This window comes from Bombina bombina, chromosome 8, assembly GCF_027579735.1.
Source record: "Bombina bombina isolate aBomBom1 chromosome 8, aBomBom1.pri, whole genome shotgun sequence".
Lineage (NCBI taxonomy): Eukaryota > Metazoa > Chordata > Amphibia > Anura > Bombinatoridae > Bombina > Bombina bombina.
This window is the reverse complement of record NC_069506.1, coordinates 283,743,271-283,767,053: the sequence shown is the minus strand read 5'-3', so window position 1 is coordinate 283,767,053 and position 23,783 is coordinate 283,743,271. Positions and strand designations below refer to the sequence as shown.

Below are 23,783 nucleotides of genomic sequence, written 5' to 3'. Positions count from 1 at the left end.
GGATGGAATTTGCTAGAAAATACTGCTGATACCGAAGTAATGTAAGTAAAGCCTTAAATGCAGTGATAGCGACTGGTATCAGGCTTATTAATAGAGATACATACTCTTATAAAAGTGTATTTTAAAACGTTTGCTGGCATGTTTAATCGTTTTTTACATATGTTTGGTGATAAAACTTATTGGGGCCTAGTTTTTTCCACATGGCTGGCTTGAATTTTGCCTAGAAACAGTTCCCTGAGGCTTCCCACTGTTGTAATATGAGTGGGAGGGGCCTATTTTGGCGTTTTTTTGCACAGCAAAAATTACAGACACAGACATCCAGCTTCTTCCTGCATGATCCAGGACTTCTCTGAAGGGCTCAAAAGGCTTCAAAAGTTATATTGAGGGAGGTAAAAAGCCACAGTAGAGCTGTGGCAGTTGTTGTGACTGTTTAAAAAACGTTTTTGTCATTTGTTATTCCGTTTTTGGTATTAAGAGGTTAATCATCCATTTGCAAGTGGGTGCAATGCTCTGCTAACGTATTACATACACTGTAAAAATTTTGTTAGTGTAACTGCATTTTTTCACTGTTATTTCAAAATTTGGGAAAATTTGTGTTTCTTAAAGGCGCAGTAACGTTTTTTATATTGCTTGTAAACTTGTTTTAAAGTGTTTTCCAAGCTTGCTAGTCTCATTGCTAGTCTGTTTAAACATGTCTGACACAGAGGAACCTACTTGTTCATTATGTTTGAAAGCCATGGTGGAGCCCCATAGGAGAATGTGTACTAAATGTATTGATTTCACCTTAAACAGTAAAGATCAGTCTTTATCTATAAAAGAATTATCACCAGAGGGTTCTGTCGAGGGGGAAGTTATGCCGACTAACTCTCAACACGTGTCAGACCCTTCGCCTCCCGCTCAGGGGACGCACGCTAATATGGCGCCAATTACATCAGGGACGCCCATAGCGATTACCTTGCAGGACATGGCTGCAATCATGAATAATACCCTGTTAGAGGTATTATCTAGATTGCCTGAATTAAGAGGCAAGCGCGATAGCTCTGGGGTTAGGAGAGATACAGAGCACGCAAATGCTGTTAGAGCCATGTCTGATACTGCGTCACAGTATACAGAATATGAGGACGGAGAGCTTCAGTCTGTGGGTGACATCTCTGACTCGGGGAAACCTGATTCAGAGATTTCTAATTTTAAATTTGAGCTTGACAACCTCCGTGTATTGCTTGGGGAGGTATTAGCTGCTCTGAATTACTGTAACACAGTTGCAATTCCAGAGAAATTGTGTAGGCTGGATAGATACTATGCGGTGCCGGTGTGTACTGACGTTTTTCCTATACCTAAAAGGCTTACAGAAATTATTAGCAAGGAGTGGGATAGACCCGGTGTGCCCTTTTCCCCACCTCCTATATTTAGAAAAATGTTTCCAATAGACGCCACTACACGGGACTTATGGCAGACGGTCCCTAAGGTGGATTCAGAGATTTCTAATTTTAAATTTGAGCTTGACAACCTCCGTGTATTGCTTGGGGAGGTATTAGCTGCTCTGAATTACTGTAACACAGTTGCAATTCCAGAGAAATTGTGTAGGCTGGATAGATACTATGCGGTGCCGGTGTGTACTGACGTTTTTCCTATACCTAAAAGGCTTACAGAAATTATTAGCAAGGAGTGGGATAGACCCGGTGTGCCCTTTTCCCCACCTCCTATATTTAGAAAAATGTTTCCAATAGACGCCACTACACGGGACTTATGGCAGACGGTCCCTAAGGTGGAGGGAGCAGTTTCTACTTTAGCAAAGCGTACCACTATCCTGGTTGAGGACAGCTGTGCTTTTTCAGATCCAATGGATAAAAAATTGGAGGGTTACCTTAAGAAAATGTTTATTCAACAAGGTTTTATTTTACAGCCCCTTGCATGCATTGCGCCTGTCACTGCTGCGGCGGCATTCTGGTTTGAGGCCCTGGAAGAGGCCATCCAGACAGCTGCATTGAATGAAATTATTGACAAGCTTAGAACGCTTAAGCTAGCTAACTCATTTGTTTCTGATGCCATTGTTCATTTGACTAAACTAACGGCTAAGAATTCCGGATTCGCCATCCAGGCACGTAGGGCGCTATGGCTTAAATCCTGGTCAGCTGACGTGACTTCAAAGTCTAAATTACTCAACATTCCTTTCAAGGGGCAGACCTTATTTGGGCCTGGCTTGAAGAAATTATTGCTGACATTACCCTTCATACCCTTCCTCAGGACAGGGCCAAATCAAATGCCAAACAGTCTAATTTTCGTGCCTTTCGAAATTTCAAGGCAGGAGCAGCATCAACTTCCTCCGCTTCAAAACAAGAGGGAACTGTTGCTCATTCCAGACAGAATCTAAAAACAATGATAGTGATCACAGCGCCGAACGGCCTAAGGGTAAGTACACAAACACGTCGGGGAAGGCTGAATAGATTTATTGTATACAAAGTGGTACTGATAAAATTAATATTAATATGAACAGGAGTTAAAATTGAAATAAAAATAAACACAGAAAACTAAAAACCAAATATTTAAAAAAAAACACAAAGATAATACAAAAATAATTTGCCAGTTGGTGGGGGAAACTATTACGTTAACCCCACTGGCAACAATATTAGGATGACTAAATGAATGGGCTAAAAAAGTATACTAAGACACAGTAGTACAATAAGACCCTTCCCTAAAAGTAGGTGTATCCGGGTATGTCTAACCGTGGGTGAGCACGGTCGAATACCACTCGCTAGATCAAACCGTTAAATGATGGCAGCAATAAATGTTGGTGACACCGTTTAAGAGCCTAGAGCCTGATAAGTAAAGTGCTAGAAATGTAGCACGATAGATGTCAGTGGGGTTATGGATCCATATCCAAGGATTTGGCCGCAGTGAAGATCCTAAAATCGGAGTGCTTGACAATTGCCGCACTCGAATTGGAGTCTTAGATGCTGACCCCTGTTTGCAAGGGGGTCTAAGTAACCAGATAGTGCTAAGTTGTAGCAATAGTATGTCAATAGTATGTCAAGCACTCAGATTTTAGGATCTTCACTGCGGCCAAATCCTTGGATATGGATCCATAACCCCACTGACATCTATCGTGCTACATTTCTAGCACTTTACTTATCAGGCTCTAGGCTCTTAAACGGTGTCACCAACGTTTATTGCTGCCATCATTTAACGGTTTGATCTAGCGAGTGGTATTCGACCGTGCTCACCCACGGTTAGACATACCCGGATACACCTACTTTTAGGGAAGGGTCTTATTGTACTACTGTGTCTTAGTATACTTTTTTAGCCCATTCATTTAGTCATCCTAATATTGTTGCCAGTGGGGTTAACGTAATAGTTTCCCCCACCAACTGGCAAATTATTTTTGTATTATCTTTGTGTTTTTTTTTAAATATTTGGTTTTTAGTTTTCTGTGTTTATTTTTATTTTTAATTTTAACTGTTCATATTAATATTAATTTTATCAGTACCACTTTGTATACAATAAATCTATTCATATTTGTGTACTTACCCTTAGGCCGTTCGGCGCTGTGATCACTATCATTGTTTTTAGATTCTGTCCCTTTAGGGGATTGGATAGACCCCTTTTTGTGTTTCACAGCTTAGGGTATTTCTTAGCGCTGCAATATCAAACCATTCTTCTTGCTCATTCCAGACAGGCCTGGAAACCTAACCAGTCCTGGAACAAGGGCAAGCAGGCCAGAAAGCCTGCTGCTGCCCCCAAGACAGCATGAAGGAACGGCCCCCTATCCGGAAACGGATCTAGTGGGGGGCAGACTTTCTCTCTTCGCCCAGGCGTGGGCAAGAGATGTTCAGGATCCCTGGGCGTTGGAGATCATATCTCAAGGATATCTTCTGGACTTCAAAGCTTCTCCTCCACAAGGGAGATTTCATCTTCCAAGGTTATCAGCAAACCAGATAAAGAAAGAGGCATTCCTAAGCTGTGTGCAAGACCTCCTAGTAATGGGAGTGATCCATCCAGTTCCGTGGACGGAACAAGGACAGGGATTTTATTCAAATCTGTTTGTGATTCCCAAGAAAGAGGGAACCTTCAGACCAATCTTGGATCTAAAGATCTTAAACAAATTCCTCAGAGTTCCATCATTCAAAATGGAAACTATTCGGACCATCCTACCCATGATCCAAGAGGGTCAGTACATGACCACAGTGGACTTAAAGGATGCCTACCTTCACATACCGATTCACAAAGATCATCATCTTTTCCTAAGGTTTGCCTTTCTAGACAGGCAATATCAATTTGTAGCTCTTCCCTTCGGGTTGGCCACTGCCCCGAGAATTTTTACAAAGGTTCTGGGCTCACTTCTGGCGGTTCTAAGACCGCGAGGCATAGCGGTGGCTCCGTATCTAGACGACATCCTGATACAGGCGTCAAGCTTTCAAATTGCCAAGTCTCATACAGAGATAGTTCTGGCATTTCTGAGGTCGCATGGGTGGAAAGTGAACGTGGAAAAGAGTTCTCTATCACCACTCACAAGAGTCTCCTTCCTAGGGACTCATATAGATTCTGTAGAGATGAAAATTTACCTGACGGAGTCCAAGTTATCCAAACTTCTAAATGCTTGCCATGTCCTTCATTCCATTCCACGCCCGTCAGTGGCTCAGTGCATGGAAGTAATCGGCTTAATGGTAGCAGCAATGGACATAGTGCCATTTGCGCGCCTGCATCTCAAACCGCTGCAATTATGCATGCTAAGTCAGTGGAATGGGGATTACTCAGATTTGTCCCCTCTACTAAATCTGGATCAACAGACCAGAGATTCTCTTCTCTGGTGGCTTTCTCAGGTCCATCTGTCCAAGGGTATGACCTTTCGCAGGCCAGATTGGACGATTGTAACAACAGATGCCAGCCTTCTAGGTTGGGGCGCAGTCTAGAACTCACTGAAGGCTCAGGGATCGTGGACTCAGGAGGAGAAACTCCTCCCAATAAATATTCTGGAGTTAAGAGCAATATTCAATGCTCTTCTAGCTTGGCCTCAGTTAGTAACACTGAGGTTCATCAGATTTCAGTCAGACAACATCACGACTGTGGCTTACATCAACCATCAAGGGGGAACCAGGAGTTCCCTAGCAATGTTAGAAGTCTCAAAGATAATTTGCTGGGCAGAGTCTCACTCTTGCCACCTGTCAGCGATCCACATCCCAGGCGTAGAGAATTTTTCGTTTGGGGGAGTGGGAACTCCATCCAGAGGTGTTTGCTCAACTGATCCATCGTTGGGGCAAACCAAAACTGGATCTCATGGCGTCTCGCCAGAACGCCAAGCTTCCTTGTTACGGATCCAGGTCCAGGGACCCGGGAGCAACGCTGATAGATGCTCTAGCAGCTCCTTGGTTCTTCAACCTGGCCTATGTGTTTCCACCGTTTCCTCTGCTCTCTTGACTGATTGCCAAAATCAAACAGGAGAGAGCATCAGTGATTCTGATAGCGCCTGCGTGGCCACGCAGGACCTGGTATGCAGACCTAGTGGACATGTCATCCTTTCCACCATGGACTCTGCCTTTGAGGCATGACCTTCTAATACAAGGTCCTTTCAATCATCCAAATCTAATTTCTCTGAGACTGAATGGAGATTGAACACTTGATTCTATCAAGGCGTGGCTTCTCCGAGTCAATCATTGATACCTTAATACAGGTTCGGAAGCCTGTCACCAGGAAAATCTACCATAAGATATGGTGTAAATATCTTTATTGGTGTGAATCCAAGAGTTACTCATGGAGTAAGGTTAGGATTCCTAGGATATTGTCCTTTCTCCAAGAGGGTTTGGACAAAGGCTTATCAGCTAGTTCTTTAAAAGGACAGATCTCTGCTCTGTCTATTCTTTTGCACAAGCGTCTGGCAGAAGTTCCAGATGTCCAGGCATTTTGTCAGGCTTTGGTTAGGATTAAGCCTGTGTTTAAAACTGTTGCTCCCCCGTGGAGCTTAAAATTGGTTCTTAAAGTTCTTCAGGGAGTTCCGTTTGAACCCCTTCATTCCATTGATATTAAACTTTTATCTTGGAAAGTTCTGTTTTTGATGGCTATTTCCTCCGCTCGAAGAGTCTCTGAATTATCTGCCTTACATTGTGATTCTCCTTATCTGATTTTTCATTCAGACAAGGTTCTGCGTACCAAACCTGGGTTTTTACCTAAGGTGGTTTCTAACAGGAATATCAATCAAGAGATTGTTGTTCCATCATTGTGTCCTAATCCTTCTTCAAAGAAGGAACGTCTTTTGCATAATCTGGACGTAGTCCGTGCCTTGAAGTTTTACTTACAGGCTACTTAAGATTTTCGTCAAACATCTGCCCTGTTTGTCGTTTACTCTGGACAGAGGAGAGGTCAAAAAGCTTCGACAACCTCTCTCTCCTTTTGGCTTCGGAGCATAATACGCTTAGCCTGAGACTGCTGGACAGCAGCCCCCTGAAAGGATTACAGCTCATTCTACTAGAGCTGTGGCTTCCACCTGGGCCTTTAAAAATGAGGCCTCTGTTGAAAAGATTTGCAAGGCTGCGACTTGGTCTTCGCTTCACACCTTTTCAAAATTTTACAAATTTGACACTTTTGCTTCTTCGGAGGCTGTTTTTGGAGAAAGGTTCTACAGGCAGTGGTTCCTTCCGTTTAAGTTCCTGCCTTGTCCCTCCCATCATCCGTGTACTTTAGCTTTGGTATTGGTATCCCACAAGTAATGGATGATCCGTGGACTGGATACACTTAACAAGAGAAAACATAATTTATGCTTACCTGATAAATTTATTTCTCTTGTAGTGTATCCAGTCCACGGCCCGCCCTGTCCTTTTAAGGCAGGTCTAAATTTTAATTAAACTACAGTCACCACTGCACCCTATGGTTTCTCCTTTCTCGTCTTGTTTCGGTCGAATGACTGGATATGGCAGTGAGGGGAGGAGCTATATAGCAGCTCTGCTGTGGGTGATCCTCTTGCAACTTCCTGTTGGGAAGGAGAATATCCCACAAGTAATGGATGATCCGTGGACTGGATACACTACAAGAGAAATAAATTTATCAGGTAAGCATAAATTATGTTTTTCTTTAGCCCTGGTAAGACGCTTCTGACGTTGTTTGTTGTTCAGGAATGGCTTGACAAGAGGAATACAACATTTGAAGCCCATGTCCAGGATCCGTCTGTGTGTGGTGGCTCTTGATACACTGATACCAACCTCAGCCCAAACCTTGTGAAAGTCCCCAACATTTTTGAATGGCCTTTCTATTAATGTGCTTTGATACAGCACTTTGGGAACAGCCAACTTCTTTTGCAATTATCTTTTAAGGCTTTCCCTCCTTATGGAGGGTGTCAATGATGGTTTTCTGCACAACTGTCAGGTCAGCAGTCTTTCCCATGATTGTGATTCCCACTGAACCAGACTGAGGAACCATTTAAAGGCTCAGGAACCCTCTGCATATGTTATGGCTTAATTAGCTGATTCGAGTGGGACACTTTGAGCCTAGAATATTGCACCTTTTCACAATATTCTAATTTTCTGAGATTGTTAATTTTGGGGTTTTCATGAGCTGTAAGCCATAATCATCACAATTATGACAAATCACGGCTTGAACTATCTTGCTTTGCATGTAATGAGTCTCTCTCATATATTAGTTTCACCTTTTAAGTTGCATTAGTGAAATAAATAAACTTTTGCACGATATTCTAATCTTTCGAGTTTCACCTGTATGTGTGATTGTGTGCATACATGTGCGTGTGTATGTATGTGCGTGTGTAAATGTGTGATTGTGTGCATACATGTGCGTGTGATTGTGTGCATACATGTGTGTATGTGTAAATGTATGATTGTGTGCATACATGTGCGTGTGTGTATGTGTGATTGTGTGCATACATGTGTATGTGTAAATGTGTGATTGTGTGCATACTTGTGCGTGTGTGTGCATGTGTGATTGTGTGCATACATGTGCGTGTGTGTGTATGTGCCTGTGGGTTGTGTGAGCGTTGGGGAGCATCTGTTTCTAACACAAATTCCTAAAATTTGAGATTTTTTTGTTCTGAGACCTCCCCTACCTTATATAGAAAGGTAGCTTTACCGATCTCTTGCTTCCCTATAATCCGACTGGTCTTGTCCGGCACACAATTTATGGTTGTTATTGTTTTTCTTACAATTGAATGGTCATTTATTTGAGAAGAAATATGACAACTGATGCATAAATTAAATAAAATACAAAAATAATGAAAATTGTTTGATCAATTGAAAAATGTTATGTCATATAACCCACGATTCTGTCCTAGAAGTGATCATAACCTACAATTCTGTCCTAAAAGTGATCAAATCTGATTGTGCCTGGTATATATTTATCTGTATGTTGTCAGCAATGTTGCATATGAAGTTGGTAATTCACAGCAGTGATAAAACCGGCAGCTATTATTTGTAGTCATTGTCTAATAATTCATCGTATTCATTTTTAGTATGTTGAGTGTCCCCTTTTTGTCCCCCTCAAATCTTGTCACCCTAATCTAGCCAATAAGGTGAAAATATCTCCTGCCTCACTGTCTGCAGCTCCATAGCCCAAGGGCCACAAAGCAGATGATTATTTTATGGTTCCAGTAGTGACCCCCAGGGCCCATTATTGATAATGTGTCATTGATATAACTGTATGACATGGTCTCTAAATACAAAACAAAGTCTGATTGTCACCTCAGAAGCAGCTTTTTAACCATTTGCCTGCTGGAGAGGGTTGTGGTGTATTGTGTAACAATGTGCTGCACACCATACAAAGGGTTAATGACATTGCAGGGCTGGTTTTCCTATCAAGCTAAGTGTCACTAGTGTCAGCTATAAAGTGTCATTTTATAACACCATGTGACGGCATTGTTAATGTCAAGTGGTAACGTGATCCGTTTGCTGCCAGGAATATTGATGCATTTCATGCTCTGTAGTATTGTTAATGTCATATACAGCAAACTAGCGGACAAGGGGGTTCTTGCTTTGATGTGCTGATCAGACATAATCAGAACCTGCTTTATACACTAAGCTGTTAAAAGGGAGCTAAACACACACATTTTAACATGAATGTTTCTCTTGTTAAGTGTATCCAGTCCACGGATCATCCATTACTTGTGGGATATTCTCCTTCCCAACAGGAAGTTGCTAGAGGATCACCCACAGCAGAGCTGTTATATAGCTCCTCCCCTCACTGCCATACCCAGTCATTCTCTTGCAACTCTCAACAAAGATGGACGTAGTAAGAGGAGAGTGGTGTATTATAGTTAGTTTTTTAACTTCAATCAAAAGTTTGTTATTTTTAAATGGTACCGGAGTGTACTGTTTCATCTCAGGCAGCATTAGAAGAAGAATCTGCCTGTGATTTCTATGATCTTAGCAGAAGTAACTAAGATCCATTGCTGTTCTCCCATATTCTGAGGAGTGAGGTAACTTCAGAGAAGGAATGGCGTGCAGGTTTTCCTGCAATAAGGTATGTGCAGTTAATATTTTTCTAGGGATGGAATTTGCTAGAAAATGCTGCTGATACCGGATTAATGTAAGTAAAGCCTTAAATGCAGTGATAGCGACTGGTATCAGGCTTATTAATAGAGATACATACTCTTATAAAAGTGTAATATAAAACGTTTGCTGGCATGTTTAATCGTTTTTATATATGTTTGGTGACAAAACTTATTGGGGCCTAGTTTTTTTTCCACATGGCTGGTTTGATTTTTGCCTAGAAACAGTTCCTGAGGCTTTCCACTGTTGCAATATGAGTGGGAAGGGCCTATGTTAGTGCTTTTCTGTGCAGATAAAAATACTGACAGAGACATTCAGCTTCTTCCTGCATGATCCAGGACATCCCTGAAGGGCTCAAAAGGCTTCAAAGTCGTGTTTGAGGAGGGTAACAATCACAGTAGACTGTGGCAGTTGTTGTGTCTGTGTTTAAAAAACGTTTTTGTCATTTATTATTCTGTTTTTGTTATTAAGGGGTTAATCATCCATTTGCAAGTGGGTGCAATGCTCTGCTGACTTGTTACATACACTGTAAAAAATTTGTTAATGTAACTGCCTTTTTTCACTGTTATTTCAAATTTTGGCAAAATTTGTTTCTCTTAAAGGCACAGTAACGTTTTTTTATATTGCTTGTTAACTTGCTTTAAAGTGTTTTCCAAGCTTGCTAGTCTCATTGCTAGTCTTTACAAACATGTCTGAAACAGAGGATACTTGTTCATTATGTTTAAAAGCCATGGTGGAGCCCCATAGGAGAATGTGTACTAAATGTATTGATTTCACATTAAACAGTAAAGATCAGTCTTTATCTATAAAAGAATTGTCACCAGAGGAGTCTGTCGAGGGGGAAGTTATGCCGACTAACTCTCCCCACGTGTCGGACCCTTCGCCTCCCGCTCAAGGGACGCACGCTAATATGGCGCCAAGTACATCAGGGACACCCATAGCGATTACTTTGCAGGACATGGCTGCAATCATGAATAATACCCTGTCAGAGGTATTATCCAGATTGCCTGAATTGAGAGGCAAGCGCGATAGCTCTGGGGTTAGACGAGATACAGAGCGCGTAGATGCTGTAAGAGCCATGTCTGATACTGTGTCACAATATGCAGAACCTGAGGACGGAGAGCTTCAGTCTGTGGGTGACGTCTCTGAGACCTGATTCAGAGATTTCTAATTTTAAATTTAAGCTTGAGAACCTCCGTGTATTGCTTGGGGAGGTATTAGCTGCTCTGAATGACTGTGACACAATTGCAGTGCCAGAGAAATTGTGTAGGCTGGATAAATACTATGCAGTGCCGGTGAGTACTGATGTTTCTTTCATGTAATTAGCAAGAGTCCATGAGCTAGTGACGTATGGGATATACATTCCTACCAGGAGGGGCAAAGTTTCCCAAACCTCAAAATGCCTATAAATACACCCCTCACCACACCCACAATTCAGTTTTACAAACTTTGCCTCCGATGGAGGTGGTGAAGTAAGTTTGTGCTAGATTCTACGTTGATATGCGCTCCGCAGCAAGTTGGAGCCCGGTTTTCCTCTCAGCGTGCAGTGAATGTCAGAGGGATGTGAGGAGAGTATTGCCTATTTGAATGCAGTGATCTCCTTCTACGGGGTCTATTTCATAGGTTCTCTGTTATCGGTCGTAGAGATTCATCTCTTACCTCCCTTTTCAGATCGACGATATACTCTTATATATACCATTACCTCTGCTGATTCTCGTTTCAGTACTGGTTTGGCTTTCTACAAACATGTAGATGAGTGTCCTGGGGTAAGTAAATCTTATTTTCTGTGACACTCTAAGCTATGGTTGGGCACTTTGTTTATAAAGTTCTAAATATATGTATTCAAACATTTATTTGCCTTGACTCAGAATGTTCAACTTTCCTTATTTTCAGACAGTCCGTTTCATATTTGGGATAATGCATTTGATTTAATCATTTTTTCTTACCTTCAAAAATTTGACTTTTTTCCCTGTGGGCTGTTAGGCTCGCGGGGGCTGAAAATGCTTCATTTTATTGCGTCATTCTTGGCGCGGACTTTTTTGGCGCAAAAATTCTTTTCCGTTTCCGGCGTCATACGTGTCGCCGGAAGTTGCGTCATTTTTTGACGTTATTTTGCGCCAAAAGTGTCGGCGTTCCGGATGTGGCGTCATTTTGGCGCCAAAAAGCATTTAGGCGCCAAATAATGTGGGCGTCTTATTGGAGCTAAAAAATATGGGCGTCGCTTTTGTCTCCACATTATTTAAGTCTCATTTTTCATTGCTTCTGGTTGCTTGAAGCTTGTTTTTTGGCATTTTTTCCCATTCCTGAAACTGTCATTTAAGGAATTTGATCAATTTTGCTTTATATGTTGTTGTTTTTTCTCTTACATATTGCAAGATGTCTCACGTTGCATCTGAGTCAGAAGATACTACAGGAAAATCGCTGTCTAGTGCTGGATCTACCAAAGCTAAGTGTATCTGCTGTAAACTTTTGGTAGCTATTCCTCCAGCTGTTGTTTGTATTGATTGTCATGACAAACTTGTTAAAGCAGATAATATTTCCTTTAGTAAAGTACCATTGCCTGTTGCAGTTCCTTCAACATCTAAGGTGCAGAATGTTCCTGATAACATAAGAGATTTTGTTTCTGAATCCATAAAGAAGGCTATGTCTGTTATTTCTCCTTCTAGTAAACGTAAAAAATCTTTTAAAATGTCTCTCCCTACAGATGAATTTTTAAATGAACATCATCATTCTGATTCTGATAACTCTTCTGGTTCAGAGGATTCTGTCTCAGAGGTTGATGCTGATAAATCTTCATATTTATTTAAAATGGAATTTATTCGTTCTTTACTTAAAGAAGTTCTAATTGCTTTAGAAATAGAGGATTCTGGTCCTCTTGATACTAATTCTAAACGTTTGGATAAGGTATTTAAATCTCCTGTGGTTATTCCAGAAGTTTTTCCTGTTCCTAATGCTATTTCTGCAGTAATTTCCAAAGAATGGGATAAATTGGGTAATTCATTTACTCCCTCTAAACGTTTTAAGCAATTATATCCTGTGCCGTCTGACAGATTAGAATTTTGGGACAAAATCCCTAAAGTTGATGGGGCTATTTCTACCCTTGCTAAACGTACTACTATTCCTACGTCAGATGGTACTTCGTTTAAGGATCCTTTAGATAGGAAAATTGAGTCCTTTCTAAGAAAAGCTTATCTGTGTTCAGGTAATCTTCTTAGACCTGCTATATCTTTGGCTGATGTTGCTGCAGCTTCAACTTTTTGGTTGGAAACCTTAGCGCAACAAGTAACACATCATGATTCTCATGATATTATTATTCTTCTTCAGCATGCTAATAATTTTATCTGTGGTGCCATCTTTGATATTATCAGAGTTGATGTCAGGTTTATGTCTCTAGCTATTTTAGCTAGAAGAGCTTTATGGCTTAAGACTTGGAATGCTGATATGGCTTCTAAATCAACTCTACTTTCCATTTCTTTCCAGGGTAACAAATTATTTGGTTCTCAGTTGGATTCTATTATTTCAACTGTTACTGGTGGGAAAGGAACTTTTTTACCACAGGATAAAAAATCTAAGGGTAAAAACAGAGCTAATAATCGTTTTCGTTCCTTTCGTTTCAACAAAGAACAAAAACCTGATCCTTCATCCTCAGGAGCAGTTTCAGTTTGGAAACCATCTCCAATCTGGAATAAATCCAAGCCAGCCAGAAAGGCAAAGCCTGCTTCTAAGTCCACATGAAGGTGCGGCCCTCATTCCAGCTCAGCTGGTAGGGGGCAGGTTACGTTTTTTCAAAGAAATTTGGATCAATTCTGTTCACAATCTTTGGATTCAGAACATTGTTTCAGAAGGGTACAGAATTGGTTTCAAGATGAGACCTCCTGCAAAGAGATTTTTTCTTTCCCGTGTCCCAGTAAATCCAGTGAAAGCTCAAGCATTTCTGAATTGTGTTTCAGATCTAGAGTTAACTGGAGTAATTATGCCAGTTCCAGTTCAGGAACAGGGGATGGGGTTTTATTCAAATCTCTTCATTGTACCAAAGAAGGAGAATTCCTTCAGACCAGTTCTGGATCTAAAAATATTGAATCGTTATGTAAGGATACCAACGTTCAGGATGGTAACTGTAAGGACTATTTTGCCTTTTGTTCAGCAAGGGAATTATATGTCCACAATAGATTTACAGGATGCATATCTGCATATTCCGATTCATCCGGATCATTATCGGTTCCTGAGATTCTCTTTTCTGGACAAGCATTACCAGTTTGTGGCTCTGCCGTTTGGCCTTGCTACAGCTCCAATAATTTTTACAAAGGTTCTCGGTGCCCTTCTGTCTGTAATCAGAGAACAGGGTATTGTGGTATTTCCTTATTTGGACGATATCTTGGTACTTGCTCAGTCTTTACATTTAGCAGAATTTCATACGAATCGACTTGTGTTGTTTCTTCAAGATCATGGTTGGAGGATCAATTTACCAAAAAGTTCATTGATTCCTCAGACAAGGGTAACCTTTCTGGGTTTCCAAATAGATTCAGTGTCCATGACTCTGTCTTTAACAGACAAGAGGCGTCTAAAACTGATGGCAGCTTGTCGAAACCTTCAGTCACAATCATTCCCTTCGGTAGCCTTATGCATGGAAATTCTAGGTCTTATGACTGCTGCATCGGACGCGATCCCCTTTGCTCGTTTTCACATGCGACCTCTTCAGCTTTGTATGCTGAATCAATGGTGCAAGGATTACACAAAGATATCTCAATTAATATCTTTAAAACCGATTGTTCGACACTCTCTAACGTGGTGGACAGATCACCATCGTTTAATTCAGGGGGCTTCTTTTGTGCTTCCGACCTGGACTGTAATTTCAACAGATGCAAGTCTCACAGGTTGGGGAGCTGTGTGGGGATCTCTGACGGCACAAGGAGTTTGGGAATCTCAGTAGGTGAGATTACCGATCAATATTTTGGAACTCCGTGCAATTTTCAGAGCTCTTCAGTTTTGGCCTCTTCTGAAGAGAGAATCGTTCATTTGTTTTCAGACAGACAATGTCACAACTGTGGCATACATCAATCATCAAGGAGGAACTCACAGTCCTCTGGCTATGAAAGAAGTATCTCGAATTTTGGTTTGGGCGGAATCCAGCTCCTGTCTAATCTCTGCGGTTCATATCCCAGGTGTAGACAATTGGGAAGCGGATTATCTCAGTCGCCAAACGTTGCATCCGGGCGAATGGTCTCTTCACCCAGAGGTATTTCTTCAGATCGTTCAAATGTGGGAACTTCCAGAAATAGATTTGATGGCGTCCCATCTAAACAAGAAACTTCCCAGGTATCTGTCCAGATCCCGGGATCCTCAGGCGGAGGCAGTGGATGCATTATCACTTCCTTGGAAGTATCATCCTGCCTATATCTTTCCGCCCCTAGTTCTTCTTCCAAGAGTAATCTCCAAGATTCTGAAGGAATGCTCGTTTTTTCTGCTGGTAGCTCCGGCATGGCCTCACAGGTTTTGGTATGCGGATCTTGTCCGGATGGCCTCTTGCCAACCGTGGACTCTTCCGTTAAGACCAGACCTTCTGTCACAAGGTCCTTTTTTCCATCAGGATCTGAAATCCTTAAATTTAAAGGTATGGAGATTGAACGCTTGATTCTTCGTCAAAGAGGTTTCTCTGACGCTGTGATTAATACTATGTTACAGGCTCGTAAATCTGTATCTAGAGAGATATATTATAGAGTCTGGAAGACTTATATTTCTTGGTGTATTTCTCATCATTTTTCTTGGCATTCTTTCAGAATTCCGAGAATTTTACAGTTTCTTCAGGATGGTTTAGATAAAGGTTTGTCCGCAAGTTCCTTGAAAGGACAAATCTCTGCTCTTTCTGTTCTTTTTCACAGAAAGATTGCTATTCTTCCTGATATTCATTGTTTTGTACAAGCTTTGGTTCGTATAAAACCTGTCATTAAGTCAATTTCTCCTCCTTGGAGTTTGAATTTGGTTCTGGGGGCTCTTCAAGCTCCTCTGTTTGAACCTATGCATTCATTGGACATTAAATTACTTTCTTGGAAAGTTTTGTTCCTTTTGGCCATCTCTTCTGCCAGAAGAGTTTCTGAATTGTCTGCTCTTTCTTGTGAGTCTCCTTTTCTGATTTTTCATCAGGATAAGGCGGTGTTGCGAACTTCTTTTGAATTTTTACCTAAAGTTGTGAATTCCAACAACATTAGTAGAGAAATTGTGGTTCCTTCATTATGTCCTAATCCTAAGAATTCTAAGGAGAAATCGTTGCATTCTTTGGATGTTGTTAGAGCTTTGAAATATTATGTTGAAGCTACTAAATCTTTCAGAAAGACTTCTAGTCTATTTGTTATCTTTTCCGGTTCTAGAAAAGGCCAGAAAGCTTCTGCCATTTCTTTGGCATCTTGGTTGAAATCTTTAATTCATCTTGCCTATGTTGAGTCGGGTAAAACTCCGCCTCAGAGGATTACAGCTCATTCTACTAGGTCAGTTTCTACTTCCTGGGCGTTTAGGAATGAAGCTTCGGTTGATCAGATTTGCAAAGCAGCAACTTGGTCCTCTGTGCATACTTTTACTAAATTCTACCATTTTGATGTATTTTCTTCTTCTGAAGCAGTTTTTGGTAGAAAAGTACTTCAGGCAGCGGTTTCAGTTTGAATCTTCTGCTTATGTTTTTCGTTAAACTTTATTTTGGGTGTGGATTATTTTCAGCAGGAATTGGCTGTCTTTATTTTATCCCTCCCTCTCTAGTGACTCTTGTGTGGAAAGATCCACATCTTGGGTAATCATTATCCCATACGTCACTAGCTCATGGACTCTTGCTAATTACATGAAAGAAAACATAATTTATGTAAGAACTTACCTGATAAATTCATTTCTTTCATATTAGCAAGAGTCCATGAGGCCCGCCCTTTTTTTGTGGTGGTTATGATTTTGTATAAAGCACAATTATTCCAATTCCTTATTTTATATGCTTTCGCACTTTTTTATCACCCCACTTCTTGGCTATTCGTTAAACTGAATTGTGGGTGTGGTGAGGGGTGTATTTATAGGCATTTTGAGGTTTGGGAAACTTTGCCCCTCCTGGTAGGAATGTATATCCCATACGTCACTAGCTCATGGACTCTTGCTAATATGAAAGAAATGAATTTATCAGGTAAGTTCTTACATAAATTATGATTTTTCCAATACCTAAAAGGCTTGCAGAAATTATTAGTAAGGAGTGGGATAGGCCCGGTGTGCCCTTTTCCCCACCTCCTATATTTAGAAAAATGTTTCCAATAGATGCCACTACACGGGACTTATGGCAGACTGTCCCTAAGGTGGAGGGAGCAGTTTCTACTTTAGCAAAGCGTACCACTATCCCGGTTGAGGACAGTTGTGCTTTTTCAGATCCAATGGATAAAAAAATTAGAGGGTTACCTTAAGAAAATGTTTATTCAACAAGGTTTTATTTTACAGCCCCTTGCATGCATTGCGCCTGTCACTGCTGCGGCGGCATTCTGGTTTGAGGCCCTGGAAGAGGCCATCCATACAGCTCCATTGACTGAAATTGTTGACAAGCTTAGAACTCTTGAGCTAGCTAACTCATTTGTTTCTGATGCCATTGTTCATTTGACTAAACTAACGGCTAAGAATTCCGGATTCGCCATCCAGGCGCGTAGGGCGCTATGGCTCAAATCCTGGTCAGCTGATGTGACTTCAAAGTCTAAATTACTCAACATTCCTTTCAAGGGGCAGACCTTATTCGGGCCTGGTTTGAAAGAAATTATTGCTGACATTACTGGAGGTAAGGGTCATACCCTTCCTCAGGACAGGGCCAAATCAAAGGCTAAACAGTCTAATTTTCTTGCCTTTCGAAATTTCAAGGCAGGTGCAGCATCAACTTCCTCTGCTTCAAAACAAGAGGGAACTTTTGCTCAATCCAAGCAGGCCTGGCAACCTATCCAGTCCTGGAACAAGGGCAAGCAGGCCAGAAAGCCTGCTGCTGCCTCTAAGACAGCATTAAGGAGCGGCCCCCTATCTGGCAACGGATCTAGTAGGGGGTAGACTCTCTCTCTTCGCCCAGGCGTGGGCAAGAGATGTTCAGGATCCCTGGGCGTTGGAGATCATATCTCAGGGATATCTTCTGGACTTCAAAGCTTCTCCTCCACAAGGGAGATTTCACCTTTCAAGATTATCTGCAAACCAGATAAAGAAAGAGGCATTCCTAAGCTGCGTACAAGATCTCCTTGTAATGGGAGTAATCCATCCAGTTCCGCAGACGGAACAAGGACAGGGGTTTTATTCAGATCTGTTTGTGGTTCCCAAAAAAGAGGGAACCTTCAGACCAATTTTGGATTTAAAGATCCTAAACAAATTCCTCAGAGTTCCGTCATTCAAGATGGAAACTATTCGAACCATTTTACCCATGATCCAAGAGGGTCAGTACATGACCACAGTGGACTTAAAGGATGCCTACCTTCACATTCCGATTCACAAGAATCATCATCAGTTCCTGATGTTTGCCTTTCTAGATAGGCATTACCAATTTGTAGCTCTTCCATTCGGGTTGGCTACAGCCCCAAGAATTTTTACAAAGGTTCTGGGCTCACTTCTGGCGGTCCTAAGACTGTGAGGCATAGCGGTGGCTCCTTACCTGGACGATATCCTGATACAGGCGTCAAGCTTTCAAATTGCCAAATCTCATACAGAGATAGTTCTGGCATTCCTGAGATCGCATGGGTGGAAAGTGAACGAAGAAAAGAGTTCTCTATCTCCTCTCACGAGGGTTTCCTTCCTAGGGACTCTAATAGATTCTGTAGAAATGAAAATGTACTTGAAGGAGTCCAGGTTATCAAAACTTCTAAATGCTTGCCGTGTTCTTCACTCCATTCCGCGCCCCACGGTGGCTCAGTGCATGGAAGTAATCGGCTTAATGGTATCAGCGATGGACATAGTGCCATTCGCGCGCCTGCATCTCAGACCGCTGCAATTATGCATGCTCAGTCAGTGGAATGGGGATTACACAGATTTGTCCCCTCTACTAAATCTGGATCAGGAAACCAGAGATTCTCTTCTCTGGTGGTTATCTCGGGCCCATCTGTCCAAGGGTATAACCTTTCGCAGACCAGATTGGACAATTGTAACAACAGATGCCAGCCTTCTAGGTTGGGGTGCAGTCTGGAACTCCCTGAAGGCACAGGGTTCATGGACTCAGGAGGAGAAACTCCTCCCAATAAATATTCTGGAGTTAAGAGCAATATTCAATGCTCTTCTGGCTTGGCCTCAGCTAGAAACACTGAGGTTCATCAGATTTCAGTCGGACAACATCACGACTGTGGCTTACATCAACCATCAAGGGGGAACCAGGAGTTCCCTAGCGATGTTAGAAGTCTCCAAGATAATTCGCTGGGCAGAGACTCACTCTTGCCACCTGTCAGCGATCCATATCCCAGGTGTAGAGAACTGGGAGGCGGATTTTCTAAGTCATCAGACTTTTCATCCGGGGAATGGGAACTCCATCAGGAGGTGTTTGCTCAATTGGTTCTCCGTTGGGGCAAACCAGAATTGGATCTCATGGCGTCTTGCCAGAACGCCAAGCTTCCTTGTTACGGATCCAGGTCCAGGGACCCAGAAGCGGCACTGATAGATGCTCTAGCAACGCCTTGGTTCTTCAACCTGGCTTATGTGTTTCCACCATTTCCTCTGCTCCCTCGTCTGATTGCCAAAATCAAACAGGAAAGAGCATCGGTGATATTGATAGCGCCTGCGTGGTCACGCAGGACCTGGTATGCAGACCTAGTGGACATGTCATCCTTTCCACCATGGACTCGGCCTCTGAGACAAGACCTTCTAATACAAGGTCCTTTCAATCATCCGAATCTACTTTCTCTGAGACTGACTGCATGGAGATTGAACGCTTGATCCTATCAAAGCATGGCTTCTCCGAGTCAGTAATTGATACCTTAATACAGGCACGAAAGCCTGTCACCAGGAAAATTTACCACAAGATATGGCGTAAATATCTTCATTGGTGTGAATCCAAGAATTACTCATGGAGTAGGGTTAGGATTCCTAGGATATTGTCCTTCCTCCAAGAGGGTTTGGACAAAGGATTATCAGCTAGTTCTTTAAAGGGACAGATTTCTGCTCTGTCTATTTTTTTACACAAGCGTCTGGCAGAAGTTCCAGACGTTCAGGCATTTTGTCAGGCTTTAGTTAGAATTAAGCCTGTGTTTAAACCTGTTGCTCCTCCATGGAGCTTAAACTTGGTTCTTAAAGTTCTTCAAGGGGTTCCGTTTGAACCCCTTCATTCTATTGATATCAAACTTCTTTCATGGAAAGTTCTTTTTCTGATGGCTATTTTCTCGGCTCGAAGAGTCTTGGAGTTATCTGCCTTACATTGTGATTCTCCTTATCTGATCTTTCATTCAGATAAAGTTGTTCTGCGTACAAAACCTGGGTTTTTACCTAAGGTGGTTTCTAACAAGAATATCAATCAAGAGATTGTTGTTCCATCATTATGTCCTAATCCTTCTTCAAAGAAGGAACGTCTTTTGCATAATCTAGACGTAGTCCGTGCCTTGAAGTTTTACTTACAGGCTACTTAAGATTTTCGCCAAACATCTAACCAGTTTGTTGTTTACTCTGGACAGAGGAGAGGTCAGAAGGCCTCGGCAACCTCTCTTTCTTTTTAGCTTCGGAGTATAATCCGTTTAGCCTATGAGACTGCTGGACAGCAGCCTCCTGAAAGAATTACAGCTCATTCTACTAGAGCTGTGGCTTCCACCTGGGCCTTTAAAAATGAGGCCTCTGTTGAACAGATTTGCAAGGCTGCAACTTGGTCTTCCCTTCATACTTTTTCCAAATTTTACAAATTTGATACTTTTGCTTCTTCGGAGGCTTTTTTTTGGGAGAAAGGTTCTACAGGCAGTGGTTCCTTCCGTTTAAGTTCCTGCCTTGTCCCTCCCATCATCCGTGTACTTTAGCTTTGGTATTGGTATCCCACAAGTAATGGATGATCCGTGGACTGGATACACTTATCAAGAGAAAACATAATTTATGCTTACCTGATAAATTTATTTCTCTTGTAGTCTATCCAGTCCACGGCCCGCCCTGTCCTTTTCAGGCAGGTCTAAATTTTAATTAAACTACAGTCACCACTGCACCCTATGGTTTCTCCTTTCTCGTCTTGTTTCGGTCGAATGACTGGATATGGCAGTGAGGGGAGGAGCTATATAGCAGCTCTGCTGTGGGTAATCCTCTTGCAACTTCCTGTTGGGAAGGAGAATATCCCACAAGTAATGGATGATCCGTGGACTGGATACACTACAAGAGAAATAAATGTATCAGGTAAGCATAAATTATGTTTTTTTGCATAAGCCTGAGAGGGCGAGAGATCTATAAACATAGTTTTATAATGGAATCACTTGAAGTCATCTGACTCTTGAGTACGTTCATTATGTAGTTAGCTATAGATTATCTAGGAAAGCTCAGGAACAGCAAAGAACCTAGGTTCTAGCTGCTGATTGGTGGTTGCATATATATATATATATATATATATATATATATATATATATATATATATACCGATTGTCATTGGTTCACCCAAGTGTTTAGTTAGAAACCAGTAGTGCATTGCTGCTCCTTCAACAAATGATACAAAGAGAATGAAACAAATTAGATAATAGAAGTAAATTAGAAAGTTGTTTAAAATTTTATTCTCCATCTGAATAATTTTTTGGGTTTCACGTCCCTTTAACTAAGTAGGACACTGCTTTACATATAGCCACAGACACTATTACCATTTTATAATTTGGCCAATTATAATGCATTAATTAAAAATGAAACTCACAGTATTAGTTGATATATATATATATATATCTCACAAAAATGAGTACACCCCTCACATTTTTGTAAATATGTTATTATCTCTTTTAATGTGACAACACTGAAGAAATGTCACTTTGCTACAATGTAAAGTAGTGAATGTACAGCCTGTATAACAGTGTAAATTTGCTGTCCCCTCAAAATAACTCAACACACAGCCATTAATGTCTAAACCGTTGCCAACAAAAGTGAGTACACCCCTATGTGGAAATGTCCAAATTAGGCCCAAAGTGTCAATATTTTGTGTGGCCACCATTATTTTCTAGCACTGCCTTAACCCTCTTGGGCATGGAGTTCATCAGAGCTTCACAGGTTGCCACTGGAGTCCTCTTCCACTCCTCCATGACAACATCACAGAGCAGGTGGATGTTAGAGACCTTGCGCTCCCCCACCTTCCATTTTAGGATGCCCCACAGATGCTCAAAAGGGTTTAGGTCTGGAGACATGCTTGGCCAGTCCATCACCTTTACCCTCAGCTTGTTTAGCAAGGCAGTGGTCGTCTGGGAGCTGTGTTTGGGGTCATTATCATGTTGGAATACTGCCCTGCGGCCCAGCCTCCTTAAGGGAGGGGATCATGTCACAGTACATGTTGGCATTCATGGTTCCCTCAATGAACTGTAGCTCCCCAGTGCCGGCAGCACTCATGCAGGCCCACACCATGACACTCCCACCACCATGCTTGACTGTAGGCAAGACACACTTATCTTTGTACTCCTCACCTGGTTGCTGCCAAACACACTTGACACCATCTGAACCGAATAAGTTTATCTTGGTCTCATCGGACCACAGGACATGGTTCCAGTAATCTTTACAAAAATGTGAGTGGTGTACTCACTACGCACAAAATATAGATAAATAACTCATTGTGTAGTTCATTAACAAATTTAGACTGGCCAGAAGGCTTGTTTTTCCCACAGAAAACCTCTGGAATACATTGTTTCCAATGCAGCAAAGGATTCTGGGTAAGATATGCAAATTAGGTTCACAATGACACACCTTTTTATTTCAAGTCTGCTTTTCAGCCTTCTGGTCTGTCTAGATTTGTTAATGAACTACACAATTAAAAGCTAAGTTTTTGAAGAAAAGTAGTGAAATGTCAATTTTGATGAATTAAAGTGTCCTTGTTTTTAATAGGTTTATGAAAAACCGGGCACTAATTCATCCAAATTGACCTTCACTTTAAAGATCTACGCTTTCAGTTTTGATTGGTTCAGCAGTTTTTTGTTTGCGTAGGTGCGCAGAGCTGCTTTTAGATGCACACCAGGTTTACTAGCTATTTACTAAGGTGTGAATTACACACTGATCATCAATTAGATCACATTATTAAAGTCAGTACACAGTTTTGTGCATAGTGTAATATCCAGACGAAACGGAACAACTTGTCACTAAGATACTGCAGCAGAATGCGTTGTCCAGCTAAAATACTTGTGTGGTTATACTTAGGGATAGATTTACAATATTGGCACCTCTGTGTCTTCCTTTTTTCCAGATCATCCATCACCAGGGACTGACCATCCTTTTGACAGAGCGCTGCCTCCTGTTGGATGTTAAGGACTATATATGCAATACATTCTGCTGTGCTATAGCTTTATTTAATGTGTTGCTCATATTATTGCTTGAAGATTCTTGCTACAGGATTTGTATTTAGAAAGCGCCCCCTATGGGAATATCTTTGTTGCTTATATTTCCCTTACAATATGTCGAGCGGACATGATTCACGGTCAGCATTTTGCAATGCTTCCCCCTGCTCACTTGCGGCCGCTAGCAGGGGCTGTCAATCATCCCGCCCGTATCAGGATGATTCCAATCCGCCCCCTAAAAGGTCTTAAGACCGCTGCTTCTTAACGTACGTGTCAGGCGAGCCTGACTCTGAAGCGTCCGCTGTTTCATAAATGGAGCCCATAGTCTATAAAGGGATGTATTGTACAGTAACAGTTGTCTTTGCACCAGTAGGATACGCTGTAGGACGGTATCGTTACATCCGGTTGTTTTTCTACTTTCAGATCTGAAGATTTCTATGCTGTGGAAAGAGGGAGCTCCCCAGGAGATCTCAGAAAGGTAACTCATTATATATAGAAATCTGTTTGCTTAAAGGAATATCAAACCCAATATGTTTCTTTCATGATTCAGATAGAGCATGCACTTTACTTCTATTATCAAATGTTTTCATTCTCTTTGTATCCTTTGTCAAAGGAGCAACAATGCACTAATGTGAGCTAGCTGATCACATTGGGTAAGCCACATATGAGGCATTTATGTCCAGCCACCAATCAGCTACTAACTCCCATTAATTCATTGCTGCTCCTTAGCCTATCTAGGTATGCTTTTTAGCAAATGATACTGAGAGAACAAAACAAATTAGATAATTAAAGTAAACTGGCACCTTGTTTGTTTCACATTCAATGCTCTGAATCAAGAAAGAAAAAATGTGTTTTT

General features: G+C 41.5%; 1 protein-coding gene across 13 annotated transcripts in view; it reads left to right on the top strand.

Annotated features, from left to right (window-relative positions):
* The window catches only part of PKNOX2 (PBX/knotted 1 homeobox 2), a 1,550,023-nt gene that overhangs the window by 771,646 nt on the left and 754,594 nt on the right, over window positions 1-23,783 (top strand). For 12 of the 13 annotated variants that reach the window (XM_053691420.1, XM_053691421.1, XM_053691419.1 and 9 more), the window contains one exon: window positions 23,351-23,405. In XM_053691420.1, coding sequence (XP_053547395.1) covers window positions 23,365-23,405 — 41 coding nt within the window. In that variant the 5' untranslated portion in view covers window positions 23,351-23,364. Of the gene's footprint in view, window positions 1-23,350; window positions 23,406-23,783 lie in introns of those variants that run through there. The other variant, XM_053691429.1, reaches the window with a different exon arrangement.